Raw genomic sequence first — 23030 nt, forward strand, 5'->3', positions numbered from 1 at the left:
TCCACCGACATCCGCCATTCCCACAAGCCAGAGCCTGTAAATCCTTCTGTTTGCACCAACAACAACAAATACAAAGACAAAACAACGAAAGAAAATACCAACCTCACCGGATCTAATTCCGGAAAGGACCACAGCTCTACAACCCTAAGGTTGGGAGAACAAAACATCCACCACTAGAGACCAATGAAATGACAAAAGCCACTCTAGCCCTTACGGGCTAGGGATAAGACCGGCACCAGGAAGGGGAGACGTGAAGCCTCCCCAACCCCCCGCGGTGAACAAAGCTCACGATTTTTCTCTCCCTCTCTCTAGAAACTTTAGACGTTCTCTCTCTAGAAAGGTAACAAAGATTACAGGACAAGGAGTTTTTAGGCAATATTTGAATTCGTGATTTTAAAAAGTGCGATTTAAAAAATTATGATTTTAAAATGTACGATTTGAAAACGCAGTTTTTTTTTTATTATTAATAAAAAAAAACCCTTCCAAAAGATACATTTTCTACGATTTGGTTTAAAATCGTATTTTGTTTGCGAAATCAGGCAATGCCAAACGTACTTTAAACTATGGAATAAAGCAGTACTCGGGATTCTCTCCAAATGAAATGGAGAGATATTATTCCCCACTATGAAGGAAGAAGGATCTACACTACTTACCTGTTTGAATTGCTAGTAATTTAGACAGGTAATATGAGAAACCTCATATAGGACGTAACTTTTCAAATAAATTTTGAGGTATCCACTATTCAGTTACCTGCCTGAGCAGGTGAGTCCTATATGAAGTCTCTCATATTATTTGCCCAAATTACTGGACAAAGATCCTCTCAATTTCATGGTTAAGATTTAAAGTTTTTAATTTAGGCATTTAACGATGTAGATGATTTCTCATTATTTAAATTTTTTAAAAGACTTGTCAACATTGATTTTATATACACCGTTAGATATGTGTGTACATGCGGATGTAGTTGTTTATAATATTTGCACCCACATCTGTAAAATGCAGATATCACTTTTAGATATCCGCACCAGCGTCCTTTTTTAATTATCTGCATCTTTGCGGTTATTACAGTTATTATTCGCTTTCCGTAAATAGGTAATAGGCTATTTTAAAAATAATTTTTTACCGATTTTCAATTTTTTGGGCTTGTTTTGAAAATATAATGCAACATGGAAAATATGTAGAACGGAGAAAGAAAAGAAAAAAGAAAAAAGAAAAAAAAAAAGGATGACGGATTCGACCTCAAAATATTCATAGTAATTAATGCTCACAAGAAACATCTTTATGTTTTTTAGCCATGATTCAATGAGTATAACAATCAAGCAAATATGAAAAACATAAATGATAAATCCAACATAAAAAAACAAAAACAAAAAATAAAGAGGAAAAACTTCATTTATAACTCTTGATCTTTCTATAACTTTTGAAAAAAAGTACCCAAACTTTAAAAAGTGTCAATTTAAGGTATATATCTTTCAATTTTTTTCAATTTCAACCATCCGTTAGAATTTCTTCGTTAAATCCTATTAAAATTTCCAAAATACCCTTGTATTTTTTTTTAAAAAAAAATTATAAAATTTTTCAAAGATTCAGACATGGGTATTTTAATAAATTCCGTTAAATTCTGACCAATACCTAAATCCTAGTAATTTTTTTTTCTTTTTTTTCCTTAAAAAAAGAGAGAAATATTATGAAAATTTTGACATGATTTTACGAAAAATTCTAAAAGATGGTTGAAATTGAAAAAAAAAAAATTGAAAGATAGATATCCTAAATTGACGCTTTTAAAGTTTGGGTACATTTTTTCAAAAGTACTAATGAAAGATCAAAGGTTATAAGTGAAGTTCTCTAAAAAAAATAATATTACAAATTCATAATATAAAATACATAAATTGTCTAAATATAAAACATTCATAAGTGGATGTTGAATAGATTAACTATAATATATATGTATATATATAAAAAAATACATTATATATAAAGGGTACTATTCGGATGCGGCTAAAAATAGCTATATGCACCTACACGTGCAAATAGTGGTTTTTGCTAACCGCATCTGCATGTGCATATAGCGAATGCTGATGATTAATATCTGCCCGCATATACATCCATACCATTAAATGCACCAATTTTAAATCTTAACCATAAATTTGATACTGTTTATTTAAGAGAAATGTTAGGGGTGCCAAATTTTTTACAAATAGATGGGTACAAAGATGATGTAGACCTTATTTATTGGTATCCCTAACATTTCTTTTTCTTTAATTGTTTTGATCATCTCCAATAAATAATGTCTACATCATCTTGGTACTAATCTTTTTAGAAAAGATTTAATACCTCTAGCATTTATCTTTATTTAATTTGAAATGACCCAAAATAATCTTATTAATTATCAAATTGTTAACAATTCAGCCAAATAATTATTATATATCCCAATCCAAGGTTAAGACTGCGATTTTCTAATATCAAATGATTTGTAATACACATGTTCTTCCAAAAAAACAAAGTACAATGCATATATTATACGGTCCTCAAATCTGAAGGACAAGAACAATCCCATCTAGATGACTATTCCAATACCTAATCCCCCTCGTGGGATCACACGCAGATGGGGCATCCGCCCACTTATCTCATGCCACGTAACTATTTCTAGTACTCCTATCTGCCATGTTCACGTCTGAAAGTCTCTCTCTCTCTCTCTCTCTTCTTCGAATCTCCGGATTCCAAACAAAGATCTGTGTCTTCTTCTTCGATCTTCTTCAGAGTTCAGACACAGATGGGTTCCAGTGTATGGGGGTCTTTATGGTCATGATTATCAAACGTGATGGTTCATGCAAAACACAGTTAAAGGCGTGACGTAGAGAGGAATTTTGGGGACATCCATCCTTTTCGACATATCCAAATCGCTCAATCAAATCGGAGTTATAGTAAAACACTGTTCGCGCCAGTGTGCACGTAAATAATCTGAACCACTCAGCTACAGTTGACCACTCCTATCTCATATATATATATATATATATATATATATATATATATATATATATATATATATATATATATATATTTTCAGATGATCAGCTGCAGCCGGGATTCGAAGATTTAACCCGCCCCCATTAAATGCCTATAAACAACTGCTCATCGTCTTCAAACATCAGCGCTTTTCCGTTTTGGGTCAGGTCATCTGATTCGTGCAAGCAAGATACGGTTTAAAATAGCAGCACTGATGGGATCAGACAGCGTAATTCCATGAGTGCCTTATTATTATTTTTACTCACCTTTTTATGTACCTTACGCTAATAAAACCCTATTTATATCTCCGGTATTTATTATGCATGCATAATGTGAAATATCTTTAAGAAAAATGCTAATAATTGTAAACGGAATTTATCTAAATTAAATATTTATCTGATCAAATAGATCTAATTAGTGGACTTTCACAATCTCCTGCTATAATCAATTATATTATTTGCTAATTCCAAAAAACTTAGGTAAAAATATTACTATATATGCACTAATAGGACAATTTAAAGGCATCGTGCATTGTTATTCCTCTCCTCCTCCTACATGCTTATATTTCATTTATCTGATTATAGCTAGGAAGGAACAGATCGAATATACGGCCATCGCTGCGAGCTGAGGGAAGATATATACACCACACATTCTCTGTTTCGCTTCGCTCGAATGTCGTTGGCTTCGGTAAAAAAAAAAAAAAAAATCACACATTGAGGGACAAAAAGACAACAGTACTTGGGTCTCCAAAAGTTTTTGACCATAAAATTGGGACCTCCCTATTTAAACTCATTCGTAGAGTGGAAAGTAAATATAACGCGTCGTCCATCGACTCGATCGGTGAAAGAACCTGTCTTAGTGTCTGGTGAGGTTTGACCATTGTGCAATCTCCCCCTAAGAAAACACGTCGCGGCTATATATATATATATCAAACACATCATTTTTTAATATACTTAATTTTACTAGATTCATCAGCCGCTTCATAAAGCACTTCACCTATATTAATGTTAGATATGATGTTAGAAATTTTATTGGAAATTGTTTCGAAAGTGTAATGAATTTTATCTCTTTGGTAAAAACAAGGATTTATGTTTCTAATTTCGACAATTAAAATCTTGACTTTTGCACGAGTGATATATAGCTAGGTCCTTTCCTTAGATTTTTTGGCATACATAGATGGATGCATGTGCATGTATTAAGATGATCTTTGTGTAAGAAAATGATGTAATCCACAAAAGTTTTAATCAAGTAATTTCAAGGTTGAGGAATCCTAGAGTACGTTCCTTTTAGTGTTCTTCTAGTATCCATTTAGAATGACATAAATGTAATAATCATTTTAGATGATATTGATTCAATTTTTTAATGTATTTATCACATTTATGTCATTTCAGATAGACACTAAAAGAACACTAAAAAGAGCTTTAGCGTTCCTCTTCAAAGCTAATCGTAAGTTGTCATAGGAAAATGCTTGAGGTTTTTAGTACTACAATTTTCTTAATTAAAAGCTCACGTGTTAATTAGTTTACAAATCTTATAAAAATGAATGCTACATAAAGTTGTAGTAACCCTAACAACAATTATTATAACTCGGACGGGTACCAATTGTTTCATACGTTATCCAGAAGCTGCAAAATCTTTCAGCCATCGGCAGGTGGTTCCGGCAAGCCCTCACCTCTTCCCAAAATTTTCCCCAAATAATTACAAGAGGTGCTAAATATAGCTAGGTTGAGTGGTAGTATAGGAAATGCATAAGAATCAGTTCGTGTGCCTTGAAGAATAAGCAAGCTAGTACCCATAAGCTGGCGGAATTTGTGAGAATGATATCACCTCGTTTGGATGTGGGTTCACATGCATTTATTGCATATGTTCATACCATACGCATGAATATATATATATATATATATATATATAATTAAACAAGGGCAAATTCCATTTAAATTGCTTTAATAATTAAGAAACTTAAAAAACACTGGTCCACAAATTTTCATATTATCCAAACAAGGCCTAATTAATTTCAACCCTAATAAAAGAAGGAGATCGAAACAACAGAGACATGAGACAGATAAGAGCACAGGAACCATAGCTAGCAACCCCATCTCTTCAGCTTCCACACTTCTAAATCTGCAAACCCAAGAATTAATACACATTAATACCGAAACCTTATACAGTTACAGAAACAATTAAGGCGCATGATCACATAATATGAGGGGGTGCGCACCAGATAATAGAATGCGCCGTGCTGGAGTGACTGGAGGGTGACGCCCCACTCGTTGGTGAGAACGGGCTGACCCGAGGAGTGAATTAGCACCGCATCATCGCCGAAAGCCTCGCGCACGTTGAAAGACCCTGCCGCCACCTCGAAGGCCACATCGTTAATGAAGACCGTCGATTTAGCCGGTGCACCCAGTTCCCCTACACCTGTAATTATATACGAAATCGTCTTCTCAAAATTTGTATGTCAAACTAACCCACGAACAGTCAACCAGGAAAGACTAAAATGCCAAGCCATGCACACGTCCATCTAGACAGAGACCGCAAATCCCGGACCCTAAAGATAAAATGATCCTCGCTCTATTCCTAATATGACAAACATGTCCTTTCCCCGTCCGTACCAAAAAGCTCATACATCTATCACGTCCATCACCTAATCGGATGTGCTTGTGTATTTTTGTATTAACAAGGAAAAACATATATTCCATTGTAACTTGTTTAAGCTAAGTGGAAAAATTAGGGTCTTTTTTTCTGATCAGGGTCTTTATTGATCTAATGGTTGAATCTCGCTATCATTAGCTTATAATAAAGATGAACTTTTTACCTTGAATTTGACTGATGGGGGATGGAACAGTAGCGGCCGTAGTTGTGGAGGGAGGGATAACAGTGTGAGTGGTCACAGTAGAATCCAGCTGATGATGATCATGGACTTTCATGGCTTTCCCTTCTTGATCTTTCTTTGAAGCTCCATGGTTCATTATCTCACTGAGCAAGAGACTGGTGCAAGGTCCAACCGTGTTCTCGGGTGCTTGAACCACATTTGACAGCTCAGAAAAGGAAAACCCTCCGGCCTGTTGCACCGGGAAGAAGAAAGGATCGGGAAAAATCTCACTGTGGGACTGGAAATAGGCATGGTTGGCCGACACATTTTGAGAATTCGAAACATTTGGAAAGCCCATCGAGGCGGTGTTCTTGTAGTGTGCTTTGGGCGATGATCTCTCGGAAGAGGATGACGACGATGAAGGCGCGGTAGTGACAGCTGGAGGGTTGTTTTGGCTTTTTGAGTTTTGGAGATGGCGGAGCTTGTGCTTGCTTCTTGATTTCCGGTTCTGGAACCAGTAGAAGACGTTGGCGTCACCGACTTGACCGTACTCCTGCAATTGAGCTCTGATCTTCCTTATCTCGTCTCTTGGAGGGTTCACCATGCCGGAGTTGAAAATTGCTTCAAGTATGCGAATTTGCTCCGGCTTCGGATTCCACCTCGGCTTTGGCTCCGGCGTGCGTTCTTCACACCCAGTAACTGAATAAGATATATAGATATTCTTATCAATAATAAAATTTCATAAAAAAACTCACATTTTTTTCAAGTTTAAATCCAACTTCAGTCCATGTAGGGCAAGAAGAATAGGATTACCTGAAGTATAAGGGTTTCTGTTGCACCCACTTGAGATTAGAGAGGAGTTGATGTCATGCTGCCATTGGTGGTGGGAGTTGCAGGGCTTGGACTTGAACATGCTAGGCCAGTGTCTGTTAGATGAAGCCATGATGATGAAGATGATGACGATGATGGTCTAAATGTAAGCTAGATGGCTAATTAAGCAGCCAACCAAAAGAGAAACAACAGTAATTAGTAGCCCTTTTGTTGCTCTTGTTTTTGGAACTGAACATGAACATGACTTCTCTTATAGCCTGATGGCCCTGATCCACACCTACCAAAGTGTACACCATAATTAAATTAGTGTATATTATATTAAAAGAAAAAAAAAAAAAAAAAACTAATAAACTGTCCCTCCCATCTCCCAAAGAAAAGATAAAAATGAAAAAAAAAAAAAAAAAAGAAGTTCAAGATATAAAATAGACGAAACCCACAACAGGAATCGCCTGTGAAAGGATATACAAGAAAGGAAAGCCAAATAAATAGAAAGGCCAGGGGAGAAAGATAAAGATGAGAGAGTACCATTCCCCCCATCCCTTCCTTCAACTCAAAGTAGAATCCATTTCCCCCCGGAAGAGAAGCAAGGGGAACATGAAAAGGAAAACATGCTGGGGGCTTAATTAGAATCTTCTACAGAGATGGCAGAGAAGATGTAAATGCAAAAGGTTTTTATAGCTTTAGAGAAGTGGGGGAGGCTCTGTGATCTGATCAGTCTGTCTCTTTCTTTTTCATCTTTCTTTTTAGATTTCTGTGGAGAGGATTGATTCGAATTCTTTTGGTCATTTGGGTTGCTCGCAGCGTATATTAATGGGAGGGTGAAGGCCGATCGAGTCGAAGTAAAGTGTGGGATTATTCTAATGGAAGCGGTTGTTGCAGGAATAAATACGGGGTGGGGGTGTTTGAAAGTCAAGAAGGGCACGTAGAGATCGATTGGAATGCGGTGGTGGGATAATAATTGCAGCCCTTGCTTATTCTGCCCAAACTAAGCTGTGTTTTGGATTGACTCGAGGGTCATTATTTATTATGTATATGTATTCGAGTTTTTTTTTTTTTTTTTTTTTTTTTTTTTTTTTTTTTTTTTTTTTTTTCTAAGATCTCTCAGATTTTCAATTCATAATTTAATTAATCAGTTACATGAATTATATAGTGAGCTAGACCATGAATAATTGTCAAAAAAAAAAAAAAAAAAACTTGGGAGTTTTATTAGGGTCTGTACATGGAGAAATGATTCCTTAAATCACTTTGTTTTATGTCATCAATGAGTTTTACGATGTTAACTTCATCTGTACAGATTGAAAAGGCAAGAAATGTCACGAAACAAGTTATATATTAATTATAAGAAGCATCGGCAGCTACCTAGTGGGCTTGTCCATATCTGTAATTTTGTACGTTGAGAAGGGACAATGGCCTCTTCATAAGTTTTTTAAATTTAATTTTAAAAATTTACTTTAAAAGGTTTTATTTAGTCACTTTTTAAACCATAAAATAACAAACTCTTAAAATATTTTTTAATTTTTCAATAATCATGTAAAACAAGTAGAGTTAGGAGACCATTCCGGGGATCTCACTCTAATGCCTAAGTTAGCTTTTAAGAAAAAGAGTCTGCTTAATCCAAAAATTTCATTCTGTATTTGTGCCTGGAGTATGAGCCTATTTATAGGCTGCGTGATGAGCACCCTTACTGCTAGGGTTTTGCCCTATTTGGCTTTCAAGCACCATCAGGGTCTGATCTAGACTCTGGCTCTTCTTCCCTCAAATCTCAGGATTCTTTCCTTATAAACCTCAAAGCGAGATCTTTGGCGACAAATTTGGGATTTATCCTCAATCCCGATTTTCCCGAGCTGAGTGCGCTCCCATGAAATCCAGGTTGAGACTCCTTCCTTGATTAGGGTTGATGACTAAGTCCCCGGGACATGCTTATCCCGGGGCTTGGCTAGCTGTCTTCATGTCTACCTCCCGAGACAAGACTTTCCCAAGAGTCTTGCTGTCTTAACTGCTTAATTTCTATGTCCCTAGATAGGACTGTTGTTAGTATTTTATATGGTTGACAAAAACACTTTATGTAGCGGTTGCTTTTTAAACAGGATTTTCGGTTCTATTCAGAGTCTTCATTTAATATAGACAGTGTCTCATTTCATGCCATGTGTTGGTCACAAGTTTATAGAAGATGTTCATGAAGATTCCATGCAATTTCCAAGTCAGAATAGTCGGTTCCTGTGCAACCATCCGGACGGGTCTTTGAAGGTGTCCGGACGCTCCGCAGTATCTAGAAGCTTTTAGCGTTGAAGAAGTCCGAACGTCAGAGTAACACCGTTCGGACGCTAGGCCAAGCTACTCTAAGTTCTACACGGAGTTACATTTCAGTCGACACTGTTTGGAAAGTTTCTGCAAGACGTCCACAACACGTCCGGATGCTACACATCATTCCAGAATATTCCTGGTTTCCTTTACGGACGTAGAAATGAGTGATAGTGAAGACGGTCCGAAAGCTCGACCAAGCCGTCCAGACGTGGTCCTATTATTGGAAGAATTGCGTTATTCTGGAAAGACGATTGCAAAAGACCATTCGGACAAGGCTAACTTTTGTCCAGACGCCAACTCGCCAAAGTCCGATTTTGAGCAGAATTAGGTTTTTTATAAACCTATAAATAGATGGCTCTAGGCTTGTTATTGTTAAGAATTCAGTATAGAATTCAATAGTGCTTAGAAAGGGTGTTTAGGGAGAATTGAATATCCGCTAGCTCTCTAGCTGTTACCGGTGTGTGCTCTTTGTTCGTGTGAAGTTTTTCTTAGGAGTCGGCCTTAAGGTAAATGATTCCATCAAAGACCCCTTCAAGTAGGAGACTTGGTTGGGAAACATTCACGATGGACTTCGTGTTATAGTTAAATGTATGACTACTGCAATAAGTTTTGTGAGTACGAGTGTTTTGTAACTTGTCTTGTCTTTGGATAGTGGATTTCATGGGTTTGGCTGCCCCGGAGTGGTTTTTCTCTTCACAGAGTTTCTACTAAATATTTTGTCCCTTTTATTTTTCGTATTTAAGATACTTTGTTGCACACGAACACATGCTTGATATTTAGAAATCAAATATTTATTTTTCAACTGTCCCGGGAGTTCTATTATTAATCTTCTTGGGCCAGTATTGACCCAAAGGCCTATAATTCTAAGGATGGGCCAATCTAAATGGTATTATTCCCAACACCATATTTGAAAACTTTGCAATGTCACTCATACTGTTAGAGTTTATGATTAAATCAAATGATATATAGGTGAAATGTCCATTATACCCTGTAAAACTTTCAAAAATATAAAACTACCCTTTATTTAAAAATTAATTTTTTTTTTTCCTTAAAAAAAAGAGGAAGAACATAACATAACAAAAAAGAGTCAGATGGGTGGCCCACCACTTGTGCTCTAATTTTTATTTTTTATTTTTAAAAAAAGGAGGGTGGAGTGTTTCAGGATTTTGACTTCATTTGCTAGGATTTGACATTAAATTTTAACAGAAGAGTGATATTGCAAGCTTTTTAAATATGGCGACCCGATATTGCAACTTTTTATAGCTTGAGGGTACGATTGCAAAAATGATGAAAAATTAGGGGGTAAATGAAAGGTTCCTAGACGAGACTCACAAAAGTATTTTATCTAGGCAATTGTTGACCGAAAGGCGACCCTGTGGTGCTTAAGAACTCGTTCACTCCTTGGTGATGTGGGACAAGCCCATTCTATTCGGGTCCATAGTACCATTTCTCCATCCCCTTCTCAATTCCTTTGTACTGGTCCTACATACATAAATCTCATACTAAATATACATGTATGTACAAAAAAATACGTACAAATAACACATCTCAATAGGATCAAGTGACCTTATCTTTTTCTTTGGTCCAATAAATATTAGGTATGTACACATGCTCTCCAGTTTATAATGATTATAAATTAAGGACAATAAATGATATATCCGAAAGTTTGATGTCAATTTTAAATTAATTAATTCCTAAATTAATTTTTTTTGTCAATATTGTCTAATCTGAAATTTCAAATTTATTACAATCAGACCTTCAATCATTAGTCTTCTTAACATAAGAGCTGGAATCCGGATCATTTTTGGCAGTACTGAAGACGCTTTAACACGAATTGCATGTATAATATTAGCAATTTAGCAAATACAAAATTAAATAATATAAGAGGGTGTCTTTTTGTAATTTTATTTTCTTTTAGGCTTTTACGCATGTAAAATTTGTTTTGTAGGCTTCTGGGGCCACAAAATACCTTGAACAACTCATATATATGAAGGTATATATCTAATTTTATGGCAAAATTGTTCTATGCTCTATGCTTAGGCCTCCATTGCTTTCAACTAATGGAGAATTTTTGAGAGACCATATACATGTACAGACATATGTATATATCTGTACATACATATAAATGCAGAACCCTTTAGGAGAATAGGTTAGAATTGTGATAAGTGACAGTTTAAACTAATGTCAAGTGTCCCTTTAATGTTCAAATCAAATAAGGAAACAAATAATTAAGAGGAGTGATTGGTGCATTACAGTTAGATTTATGGGGCTCGTGTAGAAGACCCATATAGGCCCATAGATCCAATGATAATTTTAAAAAGTTGAAAGATGGGAAAATGACCAAAGGAAGATCTATAGCAAGTTTCCAGAACAAATAACAAATTTAGTCCATCGATCTAAGATTTTTCTTTTTGAAGATGGAAGACTTTTGCCCAAAAAGGTCTCAAATTTCAAATCATCGTATGAAAAAACTTTAAATATTTTCATTATAATTAAAAGGTCTCGATCTTTTGAATGACACAAGATCTAAGATAAGGTTTGTTTTAATTGTGGGATATTTTCTGGATTCATGTAATAAATGAACTATTTTCTATGTAAATTGTTGTGTATAATATTATAGAATTTGGAGTTTTGGGTTTCTCGTTTTTGGTTTAAAACTTGATGACGATGAAGTTTGGCTTCAAATCATAGTTCAGGATCGATCTATCATTCAAAACTAAAGATGATTTATTTGCAAACTTTTCTGTTTGCTTCTGCCAATGGATGTGTATAATAATGCTTCCTTAATGGTTAATGGTTTCTGCAATAATACTACCAATATTATAAATATTGAACTTCTAAAGATGTGAAATCATGCATATATATCCTACAAGATTGAGATATTTGTGTTTAAATCTATTGCAAAATAGTCAGTAGGTTGAAAAAGAACTAAACTTTAATATATATATATATATATATATATATATATATATATATATATATATATATATATATATAAATGATTTTAGGGTGGCTAAATCTATGATAAGAATCATTTTATGACTTTTTTTGTTATTTAATGTTTGTTTAATTCAATCCGCCCAACCGTCATAATAGGACATAAATCATTATTATTTTCTTTTCTTTTCTAAGACGTTTTCGCAAAAAGATAGAATTTGAAATCAAATTGTAATATAGTCATTGATCCACATATAGTTAACTTGAAGCTCCATATAGTCACTTATAAAGTTTAATCTCATCCAGTAAAGAACCCATGTGAGACTTTTTTTTTTTTTTTTTGAAAGGAACATTATATTCCATTAATGAGAATCCTCAATTACAATGCTCAACAACCAACTGGGGCAGACATTAAGCCACACATAATGAGACTGATGAGAAGTAGCAAACTTAGCTAAAGCATAAGCAGCCCTGTTTCCCTCACGTCTCACGTGAGAGACTCTCCAGAAAGGGAAGTTCTCAAGCTTGTGTTTGGCTTCGCGAATCAGGTTCCCAACCATGGAATCAGACTCCACAGAACTTCCCAAGGCCAGGATGACCTCGCGGGCATCTCCCTCCAGCTCCACCGATTGGGCGCCTATGTCATGGGCGAATTGCACTGCGCGACATGCCGCTAGGGCTTCTGCCACGATTGGGTCCCTGATATAGGGGATGGCGTCACACATGGCCGCCTTCACCTCCCCGCTGTGATCCCTCGCGATAATGCCCATACTCATGGTTTTCTTCCGGTTGTCCAGCGCGGCATCCCAATTGAGCTTGATGCTGTTTGTCACCGGTCTCCCCCATCTGGTATGCGAAGCCTGCCCTCCAGACCCTTCAGCCGAGTGGCTCTCGCGGGATTTCCTGAAATCTTCGATGGTGTCGGTGGCTTCTTTGATCAGAAGAGGAGGGGGCAAAATAGAACCCCCAAAGACTACCCTATTACGCCGGGCCCAAATTTTGTGAGCAATCGACCCAAATAGCTCCAAGTCCTTGTCCCCCAATCTGACTGAGAGTGCTGCGAAGATGTCAAAGAAGTCCTCCGCCTCTACCGAAGTCTTCTGAATCGGACCTCTACAACATCCCCAAACGGCTTTGGCGGAATCGCATCTCCAGAGCACATGCCCGTTGGATTCTGCGTCAGAGTTGCACATCGGGCACAGCTGGTCAGTAACAATCTTTCTTCTGTATAGATTAGATTTTGTAGGTAGAATGTTGTTGCATGCTCTCCATAGGAAAATTAGGATGAACCGAGGTAGATTAAGATTCCATAGCCGTCTCCAAATAGGGATAGCAGATTGGAGGCCGGAAGTGCTCCAACTTCCCCTTCCCCTTCTTTCCACTTCTAGGTGGTAGGCGCTGCGAACCGAGAAGCTGTTGTTCTTGGTTCCTGCCCAGATAAGTTTATCCTCCTGAGAGCGAGGGTTAATAGGGATGCTGCAAATCTGTTCCACCGATTCCTCCGGGAAAATTTGTTTAATAAGAGGGATGTTCCACCAGTTGGCTTCCTGATCTATGATGTCAGCAACCTTAGCCTCATTAGGAATGATCCGAACGGGATCAAGAATTTTGTAGGGGGAAGTGGGGATCCATTTGTCCTTCCACAAATCAATTCTCAATCCGTTGCCCACCCTCCATATGAGGCCCTCTTGCAGGAGGGGTTTTGCTTGCCAAATACTCCTCCATGCATAGGAGGGCCTCTTCCCAAGATTGGATTCCAAAAAAGTTCCACCCGGATAGTATTTCTCCTTCAGAACCCGGGCAGCCAGAGAGTCCGGCCAATTCAGCAGCCTCCAGCCTTGCTTCGCGAGCATTGCCTTGTTGAAGCTTTCAAGGTCTCTGTAGCCTAGGCCCCCCGTATCCTTGCTCCGGCCCATTTTCTGCCAAGACATCCATGCAACCTTGTTAAAGTTCTCCTTGAAACTCCACCAGAATTTCCCCATAATAGAATTGATTTCTTTTGTTAGGGTTTTAGGAAGGCTGAACACACTCATAGTGTATGTAGGTATTGCTTGGATAACAGCCTTTAGCAGGACCTCTTTCCCTGCTTGTGTAAGGAATTTCCTTCCAACCATTAAGTTTAGCCCAAATCCTTCCTTTGATATGATTGAAAGAAGATATCCTCGACCGACCAATTAAAGCCGGTAGTCCTAGGTATCGTTCAAAACTTTGAACTTGAGTCGCACTAACCCTTGACAGAATTTCATCTTGAGTCCCTGGAGGGGTATTCCTGCTAAAATAAATAGCAGTCTTCTCCCTGTTAATCTTCTACCCTGAGGCCCTTTCATAGCGGTCCAGAATTTCTTCGATATGACCCCATTCAATGGTATTGGCCTTACAGAACAACAAGCTGTCATCGGCGAAGAAAAGATGGTGTATACGGGTCCCCCCCCTGGAGATTGGAACCCCAGTGATTCCACCAGCTCTTCCCGAATTACGAATCAGGGAACTAAGGGCCTCGGCGCAAAGAATGAATAGGTAGGGTGATAGGGGGTCGCCTTGTCTCAGGCCCCTCGAGGGAACGATCCTCCCACAGGGCCTGCCATTAATAAGGATGGAGTACCTAACGGACCGAACACACATCATCATAAGTTTGACCCATCGGTCCGCAAAACCAAGCTTCCGGAGCATAGCCTCCAGGAAATCCCACTCCAATCTGTCATAGGCCTTGCTCATGTCGAGCTTGATAGCCATATGTCCCTCCTTCCTCGAAAGTCTGGTGGCCATAGTATGAAGGGTCTCAAAGGCCACTAAGATGTTATCGGAGATTAATCGGCCCGAGACGAAAGCACTTTGCTCAGGGGAAATAATGTCCGGAAGGATTAGTTTCAACCGGTTAGATAAAACCTTGGAGATTAGTTTGTATAGGACATTACATAAGCTGATTGGCCTATAGTCCGAAAGTTTGGATGGAGTGCTTACCTTAGGAATGAGAACAATGTTGGTCTTGTTAATCTCCTCATCAAGATGTCCCTCCCTTAGGTAAAACAGCACAGCTTTGCATACTTCTCTGCCCACCGTAGACCAATTTTTCTGGTAGAAAATTGCCGGGTAACCATCCGGGCCGGGGGATTTAAGGGGATGCATCTGGAAGAGTGCTTTCTGAATTTCTTCCTCAGTAAAATTGTACAGCAGCCTGTTGTTCATGTCGTCGGTAACTCTGGTTCCAATCAGGTTGGTGCATTCCTCGACCGAACCCGTACTTTGAGAAGTGAAAAGTCCCTCAAAATAATTGAGAAACACCCTGCCAATGTCTTTGTTCTTCCTCCAGACTCTGCCCTGCTCGTCAGTCACACTCCTAATGGAGTTGATTTTCCTTCTATGTTGGACCCAAGAGTGGAAAAACGCTGTATTCCTATCCCCTGACCGAAGCCAGTGCTGTTTAGCCCTCTGCTTCCATTTCAGTTCCTGGAAATCGAGAAGATCCTCAATTTCTTTTTTAAGGGCCCTGATCTGAGTACTCAATGCAGGGGACTCGTTTCGTTGTAGATCTGCCAGTTGCTCGGATTTCCTCTTGATGTCGTCCTCTACCTTACCAAATTTCTGCCCACTCCAGCTTAGCAAAGCCCTTTGATAGTCGCCCAATCTCCTCTGAATCCCTTCGGAAGGGATTTCCAAAGAGTTGTCATTATTCCAGGCATCACTTATAACTTCCCCACACTCCCCGTCACTCAACCAGCTAGCTTCAAATTTGAAAGTCCTGTGAGTCCGGCCTTGATCCTGCCTGCCTTGATCCTGCCTGTCCCTCTGACGAAGAGAGAAACTCACCAAGATAGGGCTGTGGTCAGATGTTCTGGCCGCCATAGTCAAAACAGAGAAAGAAGGGAACAAACAGCACCACTCCGGATTAGCCATGGCACGGTCAAGTCTCTCCCTGGTAAAGGAATCGTCTACCCTACCGTTGGACCATGTATACATTGATCCCAAGTATCCCAAGTCACTTAAGCGGCAGGACTCGATGGCTTCCCGAAATCCATTCATCTGGGATTCCCTGCGGCTATTGCAGCCTTCCTTTTCCACCTGTTCTACAATTTCATTGAAGTCGCCCGCGCATAACCATGGAGTCGGCTGGCAGGTGTCCAGAAATTGTAGAAGTTCCCATGACTCAGCTCTCCTAGATGTATCCGGGTTGCCATAGAAACCCGTGAGCTTCCATGAAGGGTTATTCTCCCTGTCTTTAATAATGACATTAATATGTCTTCTAGAATAGTTATACACTTCTATGTTAGAGTCCGAATTCCACAAAAAGGCTAGACCACCGCTCTTACCAGCCGGATCAACCGCAAGAACGCTGTCAAACCCCAGTTTCCTCCTAATGTTATCCATGTACTGTTTAGAGCAAATGGTTTCCATAAGAAACACAAAGGTGGGCCGTCTCTCCCTCACCATTTGGTGAAGGTCCCGAACTTTCCGGGGGTGCCCAATTCCCCGGCAGTTCCAACTAAGGAGACTCATTGCGGCCGGCGGGGCTGGTGTCCAGCCTCCGCCCAAGCCTTGTTCGGTACTTCCTCTGCCTCTACCCTCCCCTTCTTAACCTGCTCTGAATGGTCACTGCCTCCATCTGTTAGCACTGCCTCTTCGTAGTTCCTCTTACCCGCCTTCTGCAGTTCCAGGGCCGTGGCAGGTGCACGAGCCTTGCGTCTCCACTTGCGGATGGGCCCATCACCTGAAGAGTTCTCCTCGTTTTTATTTCCTTCCGAAAGGATAAGCGGGCAGTCCATTTGGTGCTCAGTCAGTGGTTCAGGCCCAGTGACGTGGGTTGGGGCTTCCAGTGCCTGTCCACCCGGCCCAGTATCCAGCCCAACCTGCCCTGATCTTATCATATGATCATTCTCCTGAACTTCCTTCGTAGCCTTGACATTGTCTCCCTCTGTGACCACTGGATAATCAGCCTTAGCCATCTGGTCCTCAGCAAGCATTAATTCCATGAAGTCACATCGCCGGCTTTGACTTTGCTTCTGTCCTATCTCCACAGTCTCGGAATCCCCAAGCTCTCTTCCCAGTATGGTCTGCAGGATTTTCTTCTCATTCCTGTCCTCGAGGTTGTCAGCACTCCTTTCTATGTTAAGATCCGTACCCTGGAAATCCGAGGTTGCTCCCCTTCCCTCCTGTGACTGAGACTTTTCCCCTGAGTTTCCTCCGACCACCCCTTCCCTCCGGTTGGTTTCACCTGTGTCAGTTGGGCTCCCCCCCCTCCTCCATCCACGCCTCGAGTATCCATGGTTGAATCGCATGTCTTCTGCCCGGAGCCAGGTACCCCATTGCTTTGGGGGAGGATCTGTTCCCTGCTTGGGGCTCTTGTTTTCACTACACTGCAAGTTCTTGTGGAAGATGCAGCCACAGCTGAAGCAGAAGTGTGGAAGTTTTTCGTACCTAAAGTTAGCCCATACCATCTTCCCATTAAGCTCGAGAGCTCGACCTCTTTCGAGAGGCTTGGTGATGTCAACCTGGACCCGGATCCGTAGGCACCTCCCCCAGCCTATTCCTTCTCCTGTGACGTCCACTTCCTCCACTCTTCCAATGGACTCTCCAATCTTGAGCCCCATGTGTTTGTTCATGCATATTAGGGGAATATCGTGGACTTGGATCCAAAACGGAGACTTTGAGAAGTCCATCTTGGCAGGCGGAATATTTTCTTCCACTTCTTTGAGGATCAGGACGCTTCTATCAAACAGCCAAGGACAGCCCTCCAAAACTCTCCTTTTGTCAGCTTCTGATGCGAACTCAATAAGCCACATATTGTCTTGTAGTTCCTTAAAAGCCACTTTTCCAGCCGTTTTCCACAACCGAGCCATGAATGCCCTAAACGCCTCCTTCTGTATCCTTCTATCAGACATGAATCTGCCCATCAGACAGCGCCCATTTGCCAATCTCTGGTCTGCCGTCTCATCTTCTGTAATCTCAATGCTCATTCTTTCACCCTCCAGCAATTTCATGCTACTACCTAGCCTTTCCACTATCTCCTCCATCTAAGGTGTTAAGACAATGCCAGACGAACTCCCTTCAATACCAGACTAACTGATCAGACTCCTACCTAGTAGGGACTCTACCCACTCTCCTCTTGTGGCTCCAGGGGAAGCACAAGAGAGAGGACTCCGGATTGTTTTTCTTTACACCGTGGACCAGCCAGTTTGATTCCATGTGAGACTTAATACAAATGAATGTCTTTATAATTCACTTACTAGATCTATGTGGACTACTCATCCTTCCAATGTAGGAATGTGGTGTTACAGCTTGAATAATTATTATTTTTTTTTCTTGCTTGGGTTTACTTTGACTATCAAATGAAATTTACCTTGGGGGGGGGAGGGGGGGGCGGGGGGTATTTAGACAATGGATTTGCAAGCACTAACGGGAAGCTAGGAGGTCGAATAAGACGGTGGATGGGCGTGTAGAAGGCAGGGACTAATATAAGAGAGTAAACCGAGCTTTCAAAAAAGCTAATATGAAAACCAAGCCATTTCCGACGATTAGCTTCTCTTTCTAGAAAGAAGCGAAAAATTATTACTTTAGGGTCCGTTTGGGTTTACGATTTCAAAATGTGCGATTTGAAAAAGTGATTTTTAAAAACGCAGTTAAACGTTTGGCAAAATCGTAGGTTAACCTTTAAAATTTCGCGTTTTCAAAAAAACACCCCATTACTTGCAATTTGAAAATGCAGTTTTCTGCGTTTTCAAATCGCAAATTTTTAAAAATACAATTTCCAAACAGTTAATTTTCTTCAATTTGGTTTAAAATGCACTTTTTGTCTACGAAATCGCAATCCCAAACATACCCTAAATCTAACATTTATGTTGAATAGCTTCTGCAGTCGTCTTGTACTCGCACTACATTTGTGACACGGGCACCAATAGAGCTCACATTCTCTTACAACCAAATTTTTGTTCTAATAATTAAATAAATTTGAGCATATGCAATCTACGCAAAGCTGTTCAAGCACAAAAAGACAGGAATTTAGTTGATGGTTGGAGCTTATAAGTAAGGCATGAAGCAAAATAATAATCACCTGTTTATTTGTTAGATTTGATTTTCACTCCAAAATATTTAAGCTGGTTGCATGAAAGATGCTCAATCATCGATCTCCAAAGTGCATGATTCTTCTATCCTGATTGAATGAAATATAACCTGATTATTGTTGTATTTTGATTAGTACAAATCAATAAAATAACTAATAATTTATAAAATATACACCCTTAACTGTTGATTCTTGTAAGAACAAATAATAATTGAAAGAGAGATAAAGAAAAGAGAGGAAACATAGATTTTAGATGGTTCGGCTTATGGCCTACATCCACACGTCAAAGCCTTTTCTTTGACTACATATTTCCTTCCTTAATTTGATTGTATACAAGACTCTATTTATAGAGAAATAAACTTAACGTTACAAATTTCTTCTACTTCTACGTACACTAACAATAATTTATCATCTTGTAACTTTTATCTCTTGAATACATGTAACTCTTGTTGATCTCTTGAGTGCATGTAACTCTTGTCTCTTGAGTGCATGATACTCTTATCTCAATACCTCCCCTCAAACCCAACGGTAGAATACAGACGTTGAAGTTTGATCTTGAACATGAAAGGGCTAGGAAAAAAAAAAAAAAAAAGCTACTTTTGCCTGAATTGGAAAATCAGTTTCTATGACCGAAACTTGGACTTCGGCAACTATGGTCAGGATTTGGACAACGGCAACTTTGGCCGACATTGGCTACTATGGCCGGAATTTGAACATATGCAACTTTGGCCAGAAGCGACTACTATGGCTGGAATTTAGTCAACTATGAGCATGAAACCTCTTAGAACATTTTTTTTTTCAACAAGAGAGAATTGGGTGGGTGATATTTGCGGGTAGAGAAAACAATGGCAGTGTAGCATGTCATCTTGACAAAGATAGAGAGAGACTCACGTGTGTGTGTGGGGAGAGAAATAGCTCGGGTATAGGATGAGAAAATGTGGAAGAATAAGAAAACCAAAAAAAAAAAAAAAAAAGGCACACGATGAATATTTGTGGGCATTTTGATTTTGATCATGATTGAAGTTGCAAAAGGATAAGTGAACAAAAAAAAAAAGAATGGCAAAAAATCGAATATTGACGTTAGCCTATAGCTCTCATACCATATAAAATCATATAATCTAGGAAATAGATGAGAATAAGAAAGAGAGATAGAATTAAGGTGGTTCGGCCTAGGATCTACATTCACGCGTCAAAGCTTTTTCTTTGGCTATATCTTTCATTCCTTAATTTGATTGTATACAAGACTCTATTTATAGAGAAAGAATCTTAACGTTACAAATCTCTTCTACTTCTATACTAACAATAATTTATCATCTTGTAACTTTTGTCTCTTGAGTGCATGTAACTCTTATCGATCTCCTGAGTTTTTATAACTCGTCTCAATAATTATTGTACCTTTTTTAAAAGAGGAGTATCCTTAGGTTACATTAATGTTTGTAATTATTACTGTTGAAGAAATGATCTCTACTAGTCGAATGAATTGAATAAGAATTTATAAAAGAACTGTAAAATCTATGAAGCAAGGGGTGATATATATAACATGGACGATATTGGCAGTGCTTCGTTTTCTTACATATTTCAATTACGATATATTATAAATTATGATCAAAAGAACTGTAAAGTCTTCGTTGATAACTTGATATCAACGGCGACAGGTCTCTTTACGTGAGGCATTTGTAGCTATATATCAACGACAACAAATGTCATCGTTAAATTAAAGTCTAAAAGTTGTCACTGATATTGCTCGGTCAAAAAAGGTTATTGCGACAACTTCAGTGTCGTCGTTGATATATCATGGGAGGATGAGTAGCCAACTCCCCATGCAAATTAAGACCAGAGAGAGTTCAAAGAGAATAGTAAAATCAAGTTGTGTCGGTGCGATTCCGACATGCATGCATATATATATATATATATATATATATATATATATATATATATATATATGCAAAGCTCACACTGAACTTGGGTGCGTGCGATCTACTCAATCACTCAATTATTTAAATCCCCTTTGTCCACCAACTCTCCTGCAACTTCCCTCTATGACTCTCTCTCTCTCTCTCTCTCTCTCTCTCTCTCTCTCTCTCTCTCTCTCTCTGTGTGGCACACACAGACACGTAAAGGTTTTGGAATCTTGCTAATGAAGGTGTTTAATTGTAAGCTCAAGAAGATTTTGTCGTCTAATTATGAAACGGCGACGTTCATATATAACTTTTTCCAGCATAATTGTTTCTCTCATTATGGTTTTTTCTAGTGGTAACAGTGCTAGTTAATGTAATGGGGCATATATATATCTATGCATGGCTATGCCATTGGCATGCAAAAAGATGGAGGCATTGCTTGAATGCTTAATGGTTTTAAGTTGATTTGAAGATTAATTAATCATTCTGCTCTTTTAGATTGGTACCATGTCCATGAAAGACCATATATATAATGAGAGAAATTTGAAATAGAACATTAATATGTCCCAACAGATCAGGTGAAACTGAAATCATTTCAAAATTCAAATTAGATTTTATAGACTAATAGTCATGTATGCGTTACAACGTCATTTAAAACTTTAAATAAATTGGCACTATGTTTAAATGACGTTGTACCATGTACATCCCTACCAAAAAAAATAAAAAAAATTAGTTATTAATTAGCGTCAACAAAAAGTCAGTCCAAATGTCGCCACTATTGGTCTTTAGCGGTGACACATTGACGCAAATGTTACGACACTTATGACCATTAGCGCTGACATTCGGGTCGACACTAATAGTTACATATCAGTTGCGACAAATTAATGTCGCCGTTGATAGTGTATTTATAGTCAACGTTGATGGGTTTAGAACCTGAAACAATGTCAATGCTAATAATAGATAATCAGCGTCGACTTAATTTTGCTGCTATTAACTCTAAAATTGATTGCCCTTATAGCAGTTGCCGTTACATCACTACATACAATAAACTATATAAAATATTTTTCTCAAACTTATTTTTACATAGTAATGGCAACTTGACTTTTATATGCTAAACCCTCAAAATCGCGTTCACTCGTGTCATGTATCTTCCAAAACATTATTGGTTTTTCTCCCCTTTTTTTTTTCCTTCTCTTGTATTTTTTAGGTTTTTTTCAAAGTTTGCATGTGATTTTTGCAGATATTATGAGTCTTTTTAGGGCTTGTTAGCTTGGATTGGCCCTTTACTTTTAGTAGTGGAGCGTTATTGTGAAAGAGTAGCTCAAATGCCAATTCTTATAATATTTGTATGGTTTTAAGCAGCACTCAAATCAAATTTTCTGACTCAAATTTTCTGACTTAGTACGTAGGATGTTTATATTTCTACTTACTGTGATGAGCCTCGGGGTTTTTATCAGAATAAATTTAAGGAGCTCAGTTCTCCGTTCAAAAAAAAAAAAGTTGGAAACCTTAATACGTTCAAGGAAAAAGATAAAAGAAAAAAAGTTACTTCAGACTCCCATACTCAATGAGCCCAAAATGGGGCCATGACCTCAACTCAAAAGCTGTCTCTCTCTCTCTCCTATGTGTGTGTGGGACAGACAGGAAAAGTGAGGAGAGAGAGAGAGAGAGAGAGAGAGAGAGAGAGAGAGAGAGATGGGAAGACAATCCCATCAAAAATCTTTAGGAACTGAAGTAGAAGAGCTGTCTGCAACTTTGGCTTTAATGTCACTCCTATGCAAACGTGCGTACGCTTGTTTGTATAATCATAAAACTCCCGGCTTCAAATCTTTGCAGTACTGAGTCGGATCTTCTGCTCCTCTGCACAATATATATATATATATATATATATATATATACATATATATTTGTTTTTCTTCCTATTTCCTCTTCTTTTCTGTTGCCACCTATTTGTCTCGTTCATAAATGGGGCCTAATAAATCTATTACGTACCAATCCAATCCAATTACCTTTACTTTGTTTTCTCTCGGATATTGCCCATGTTTTCAAAAATTAATTTTAAATTCTTAACAATATTGTTATATCGCATAATTACAATGAAAACTCAACTAATCCTTCTCAAATTACAGAATATGGGCCGTTTCTTTACAATGAAACACTTGAAAAATGCCACATATTAAAATTGTGACAT

The 23030-nt window shown here is 38.5% G+C and overlaps 1 protein-coding gene across 1 annotated transcript; it reads right to left on the bottom strand.

Moving 5' to 3' along the window:
- Positions 1 to 5086: 5086 nt before the first annotated feature.
- Positions 5087 to 6758, bottom strand: LOC133868932 (WUSCHEL-related homeobox 9-like). Its single transcript, XM_062305927.1, has 4 exons — positions 6629 to 6758; positions 5819 to 6514; positions 5176 to 5421; positions 5087 to 5124 (listed from the first exon to the last, which is right to left on the bottom strand). The coding sequence occupies exons 1-4, from the start codon at positions 6756 to 6758 to the stop codon at positions 5087 to 5089; spliced, it is 1110 nt and encodes a 369-aa protein (XP_062161911.1).
- Between the last annotated feature and the right edge of the window lie 16272 nt (positions 6759 to 23030).

This window comes from Alnus glutinosa, chromosome 5, assembly GCF_958979055.1.
Source record: "Alnus glutinosa chromosome 5, dhAlnGlut1.1, whole genome shotgun sequence".
Lineage (NCBI taxonomy): Eukaryota > Viridiplantae > Streptophyta > Magnoliopsida > Fagales > Betulaceae > Alnus > Alnus glutinosa.

Bases quoted from the DNA above. Each gene is read 5' to 3' on its own strand.
- LOC133868932 (XM_062305927.1), bottom strand. From the start codon at position 6,758: ATGGCTTCATCTAACAGACACTGGCCTAGCATGTTCAAGTCCAAGCCC. The intron at 5,422-5,818 runs GTAAAAAGTTCA...ATATAATTACAG, and splicing joins CCCCATCAGTCAAATTCAAG to GTGTAGGGGAACTGGGTGCA. The intron at 5,125-5,175 runs GTAACTGTATAA...TTGGGTTTGCAG, and splicing joins CATGCGCCTTAATTGTTTCT to ATTTAGAAGTGTGGAAGCTG.